This window comes from Chrysochloris asiatica, unplaced genomic scaffold, assembly GCF_000296735.1.
Source record: "Chrysochloris asiatica unplaced genomic scaffold, ChrAsi1.0 scaffold00080, whole genome shotgun sequence".
NCBI classification, from domain to species: domain Eukaryota; kingdom Metazoa; phylum Chordata; class Mammalia; order Afrosoricida; family Chrysochloridae; genus Chrysochloris; species Chrysochloris asiatica.
Genome location: NW_006408598.1, coordinates 2,105,289 through 2,111,790, shown reverse-complemented (window position 1 = coordinate 2,111,790; position 6,502 = coordinate 2,105,289). Strand labels below are relative to the sequence as shown.

General features: G+C 38.6%; 1 protein-coding gene across 1 annotated transcript in view; it reads left to right on the top strand.

Annotated features, from left to right (window-relative positions):
* SPTLC3 (serine palmitoyltransferase, long chain base subunit 3) overlaps positions 1-1,975 on the top strand; it is a 235,475-nt gene extending 233,500 nt beyond the window's left edge. The window contains exon 12 of the mRNA XM_006865623.1: positions 1,810-1,975. Coding sequence (XP_006865685.1) covers positions 1,810-1,923 — 114 coding nt within the window. The 3' untranslated portion in view covers positions 1,924-1,975. The remainder of the gene's footprint in view (positions 1-1,809) is intronic.
* The last annotated feature ends 4,527 nt before the right edge of the window (positions 1,976-6,502 follow it).

Sequence of the window (6,502 nt, the reverse complement as noted above, 5' to 3'; positions counted from 1 at the left end):
GGGGGTTTGTAGGGTATACCCTTTGGTCCCTTGATGATGTGTGGAGGGGATTGGAAACATGGCAATGAAATGATATAAGATGGAATGAATGTAAAACTAAAGTTCTCTCATGTAAACTACCATATAATTCACAATAAAACATTAAAAAAAAAAAAAGATGGAGACAAATATAAATACAAATCTCAATGTCTTCCTCCCATATCCTCCATTAATTGTCTTACACAGTTCCCAGAGTGTAAAGGTATGTCACTCTGGGAATCACTGAGCTACTCCATCCCCTCCTTCAATTAGGATCAAGCAGAAACAATCCCAGATGTCATTTAACAGATAACTTTTGTTACTTTTTCTTAGTACTTAATTTCAATGCGTAGTGGTTATGAATCAGGCTGAGAATCTTAAGGTCAGCAGTTCGAAACTACCAGCCACTCCGCAGGAGAAAGATGAAGCTTTCTGCTCCCGTAAAGATTTACAGCCTCGGAAACCCTGTACAGGGTCGCTATGGGTCAGAACCAACTTGACGGCACTTAACAACAATGACAATTTCAATGTTTGAATTTTTAGACAATAACAGGAAAGACTGATCATTTTCATCATCCATAATCCTACCACTCAGAAATAAACCACTCTTAACATGGTGATCGAGTGTGTAGTACAGTTAATGAGCTCACCTGCAACCAAATGGAGGGAGGTTCAAATGCACCCAGAGGTGCCTAGGAAGGAAAGTCTGGCAATCTACTGACAAAACATCTACCATTGAAAATCTTATGGTGCACATTTCTACTCCAACACATATGGGGGTCTCCATCAGTCACAGTCATCTTAAAGGCAACTGGCTTTTTAACACGGTGTTTGTTAATATTTTTATTATGTAATTAATGTCAGTTTTACTTTAATTATGGAGGCATGATCATAACTCCGTTCATCATTTGTTCTTATGTTAACTACCCTCACTTCACCTTTTTCAAATGTCTCCCTGCACATTTGATAGATTTAAAAAAGCTGCCTGAGAAAAGGTTCAAAGACATGCTCATCAGGGATATTTTAGAAGTAAAAATTACATTTTTCATTTTCTGGATCTCAGTTTTCTCATTTATAAAATAGAGCTACATTTACCAGTCTAAAGTAAGGGGCTTTAAACAGATAGGTTCTTTATCCTTTGTGATTTAAGTTTTATTATTCCAGGTCATATTTAAAGGCTGGGGAGGTGAATGATAAAGCTTGGGAGGATAGTGGAGCATGCTCATCTGCTCTCTTGAAGTTCCATTTCGGTTTTGGCCAAGTTGGTTTCTGAACACATACTTCTATTGATGTATTTATCTATCTACCATCTATCTATAATGTCATTTGAAATGTCTTTAATGATAAAGCTGGGGCCAGAAAAACACAAAACCCATTGTCATCAAGTGGATTCCAACGACAGAAAACTGCCCTGTAAACTTTCCAAAACTGCAATCTTTCTCTACTGTGGAGCTGCTGGTGGGTTTGAATCACCAACAATTCTGTTAGCAGCTGAGGGTTTAACCATTGAGTCATCAGGATGGGTCAGATCCTTTTATTCAGCTCCTCACACACATACACTCCAAAAAATAAACATTCATAATGTAGAGTTAGGCTATTGAAGAGAATGAATTGGCATCTAACATTATTCTAATACTTGCAAACCATAACTTTATGATACGGATCTTGTTCCTTTTCTTTAAAGCAAAGCAAGACTACGGGCCCTTGTGAAACTTGCCTTTAAATGGTGCTCTAAAGAGCAGAGTCATTTCAGAGTTTAAAGATAACTGACAAGAGGCAATCTCGTTGCAGGTCTTGGAAGCCCTTGATGAAATTGGTGATCTCTTGCAGCTGAAATATTCCCGACACAGGAAGTCAATGCGCCGTGAACCCTATGAGGAGACAAGCTTTGAACTTGATGATTAAATCTTCCTATTCTGAATGGAGTGTAAAGATTTTGCCAAAAAAGACCTCCCTCTTTGCCTCAAAAGGAATATAAATGAGTTTTTCCTCCTTTCTAAAGACAATGTTGGTTTCCAGACCAGGTTAATTGACTGAGGGAGATGTTGTCTTTGTGTTTTTAATGTCTCTTAATTGGGACTGGAGAAACAAAAATATGATTTCAAATTTAAGTTTCTCGTCTCTTAAGTGTCCTGCTACAAATACACACACACTTATTAGAATATTTTAATGGCAATTAGTCAGTGTTTTAGTTGCTACTGTGCAGTCTCTTTGGTCTAAACCCTTTCAGGGGTTACAACCAAAATAGCTGGTTTTGATTTTTAATTCAGTAGGTCTATGTGTTTACTCATTTCATCTACCGACAAGGGTGAGAGTGGTGGGCAATAGCTGACTTCCTTATTCCACACATAAAAGCACCAGCTAAAACTCATCCGTGTCCTGGTAAGTTCCAGGCAGGAGGGTAAAGAAATGTTGCTTCTACCATTTGCTGCATTTGGACTTTTTCCAAGAACAAGTGTTAAAAGACATAGTTAATGTTTCAAGGGAGCGAGCAAATCTGGCAAGCAGAGACTAGAGACTTCTTTGAAAGAAACTTTCCTTTTTCTCTTACTGGTCTACAGTTTACAGCTGAGCTTCTGAGATTTGGAAAATTCAAGACTTTTGTTTCATAAGAAAGCACAAGCCAATTTTAGGCCTAGGCATTGGAGTCTGCAAAGTTAAAACAACTTGAACACAGTTGGTGCCATGCAGAATGACTGGTGAGCATGCATAACCTTTATTACTCTCAGGAATTAATTGTCATTTTCCTATTTAATTTTGAGTAAATGGTGAAATTCAGTTTCCTTTAGTGCTGAATCCCAAGACTATACTTGAAGAATATCAATAAAGAATATTTAAAAGTACATTGTATTCAACTTTTTCAAGGCTGACAACCTGGTTCAAAACTTTTATGGTGCAAAATGGACTTGTACACTATTGGGCAACTGACTAATTTTCTTCTTATTCTCCCTCTTGCTCTCCTTCTTGTCCTTTCTTTCCCTCTCTCTTTCTAAATGCACAAACTTCTCTGGTAAAGTATCCCTTGGCTAATTGGATCTAGTTGGTATGCAAAAAGCCAGTGGAAAACCTTATCTTTAACAAGCTTCCAGATGGTGCCCAGATTTGGAAACTCAAAATGCAGTGGTGACCTTTTTTGCAAAGCTTCTGTAACAGTTCAAATGAGTTACAGAACATTCCACTCCATCAAATGACACTTGTAAACAAATCACTTCAAGAGAGTCTTGGCTTTGCATGACACAGATAGACCCAAGCTTTCATGTTGTGCACTGAGATAGAAATTCAGCTAGCAGTGCCAGTGTTGGATGGAGCAATAATCCTGGGTATTCAAAACCCATTAAGGAATAAAAATGTGGAAAGCTTCCTATGGGAAAATTATAACTCCTAGGAGTCCCAGTGTGGCATTGTAGGATATGCACTGGACCGCAAGTTAGTTTAAACCGCAAGGTCAGTGATTCAAACTCCTCAGCTGCTCCTTAGAAACTCTATACAGGGTCACTATGAGTGGGAACCAACACTAATAACATCAACAATGTACATTTTTGTGGGTTTTACCTGTCCCATTAACTCACTGCTGTCTAAGTTTACAAGTTTTTATTGTCAGTTTGGTCAAAGTAGTTAAGTTTACTAGTTAAGCTGAATTATCATTTGGTTTTAAGACGACAACGTATTGCGTTAGGCAAATCAGCTGCACGAGACCTTTTTAAAGTGTTGAGAAACAAAGATGTCAGCTTGAGAACTAAGGTGCGCCTGACCCAAGCCATGGTATTTTCAATAACTTTATATGCATGTGAAAGCTGGACAGTAAATAAAGAAGACAGTAAAAGAATTGATGCATTTGAGTTATGGTGTTGGAGGAGAATACTGAAAGTGCCTTGGGCTGCCCATAGAACCAACAGATCTGTGTTGGAAGAAGTGCAGCCAGAGTGTTCCTTTGAGGCCAGGATGGCCAAACTTCATCTCTCATACTCCGGACATATTGTCAGGAGGGACCAGTCACTGGAAAAGGATGTCATGTTTGGTAAGGAGGAGGGTCAGAGAAAAAGAGGAAGACCCCCAACAAGATGGATTGGCAAAGTGGCAGCATCAATGGGCTCAAGCATGGCAACAGTAGTGAGGTTGGCCCAGGACCAGGTAGTGTTTCATTTTGTTGTACATAGGGTGACTATGAGTCAGTACCGACTCGATGACACCTAACAACAACAACAACAACAAGACTTCAAGGGTAGTTTTGGTTTAAAGTTTAAAGATTATCTCAGTGCAATAATTTGTTCATCCATCTCTAATGGCTCCAGAAATTCTGGATTCTGTGAGGATTTTAAATTCTGTTCTACATTTTCCCTCTTTTGAGTAGGAATCTATAGAATCTTGGATCTAAATGCTCAGTAATTGCAGCTCTGCACTATCCAATTCATCTGGTCTCATGGCAAAGGAGATTCATAGAAGCAATTAGCAACACATTTCATTTCTTTCTCCTATTCCTGACTCCCCTTCCTCTGTTGTAGGCTAATAGGAACTAGCTGTTGTATGAAGGTAAGTCAAAAAGTATTGCTACAAATCATAGAAATATTTATTAAACAAAAATATCAAAGTGTGAAACTATTGTTTCTTGACATACCTTCCATCAATGTTTATTCACAGCTGAAGGCAGTGGTTTCCATCTTCTTAACCCTTCCCCCAAAGAGTTATGTGCTCTTTGATTTACATCACATCGAAGCACTAGTTTTGACATTCTCAAAACACTCATATAGTGATCCATTTCAATGTTCTTTGAATTTGGGGAATGAAAAGAAATCTGGAGGGACAAGATCAAGGGCTACAGGGTGGGTCTGGTAAGGTTTCACAAAGAACTCTCATAGACAGCCCTGCTACTCTAAGAGAATGAGGAGGTGCTTTGTTGTGATGGAGAAACAAATTCATAGACAACTTTCCTGAACTTTTTCTCACTGAAGTAGTTTTCAATTTTCTTAAAACTTCATGTAAGCCTTCATGCTCATCCTGTGTCCATCAAGAAAATCTATCAAAATTACCCTTTTGGAATCCACCCCCCCCACACACACACACACAATTACCATAACCTTCATTCAGACCTCTCTGTTTTAAATTTAACTGGCCCAGAAGAGCCCCTCAAAAGTCACTGTTTTGATTGGACTTTACTCTCTGAATTGTATTAGTAAATCCAAGACTATCTCCAGTTCTATATAATCATCTTCATAAACTTCAGTCTTGCTCAAACAACTGATAGCTCTTTGAGCTACCTGATGTTTGCATAATGTTTTTGGCACCTATCCAGCTGAAAGCTTGCCAAGGGCAAGTTAATCATTTAAATTTCAAAATGCCCAATCATGAGAGATTCCAATTTTTGCGTAGTGGTTACAAATCAGGTTGCTAACCTCAAGGTTGGCAGTTCGAAACTACCAGCTGTTCCACAGGAGAAAGATGAGGCTTTCTGCACCCGTAAAGATTTGCAGCCTCAGAAACTCTGTGTAGTGTCACTGTGAGTCGGAACCGACTCCACGGTAGTTAACAACAGTAACAAACCTTATCAATGGCAATTCTATGGTCTTCTTGGAACAACTTCTGGACTTCAGTCACAGTTTCTTCATTCATCAAGGTTGATGATCTTGCTTCTCAAAGATCATATCTGAGGGCTTCCCAACCATCTTTAGGACATTTGATCCTTCTAGAAACTATTATTTTCTGTGGGACAGTATTTCCATAAATGTGTTACAATGTTTCAATGATTTTGGACAATATCTACCTAAGTTCTCTTAAAATGTTGATATTGTTGTTTCTATTAGATACCATGGAATCAAGTCTGACTCATAGAGACACTATTCATAACAGTCCTGTACCATCCTCATGATTGTTAGTATGTTTGGGTCGATTGCTGCTGCCACTGTGTCAATCCTTCTCCATGGCGGTCTTCTGAATTTTCACTGAACCTCCACTTTACCATGCGTGATGCCCTTCTCTAGTCACTGGTTCCTCCTAATAACATGTCTGAACTATAACAGACAAAGTCTCACCAGCCCTGGCTGTGCTTCTTCCAACACAGATTTTTTTTGTTCTCTGGATCTTCTGGCTGTCCATGAAATTTTCAATATTTTTCTCCAATATCATAATTCAAATACATCAATTTTTCTGCAGTCTTCCCTTTTCATTGTCCAATGTTCACATGCATATGTGGCAATTGAAAATACTATGACTTGGGTCAGATACACCTTAGTCCTCAAACTGGTATCTTTGCTCTTGAACATTTTGATGAGGTATTGCGCAGCAGTTTTGTCTAAGGCAATACATTGTTTAATTTCTAGACTGCTGCTTCCAAAAGTGTTGATGGCTAATTCAAGCAAAATGAAGTCTTGGACAACTTCAGTCTTTTCATTTATCATGATGTTATTTATTAGTCCAGGGATGAGGATTTCTCTTGTCTTTGCATTGAGGTGCAGTACATACTAAAGGCTGTGGTATTTGATCTTCATCA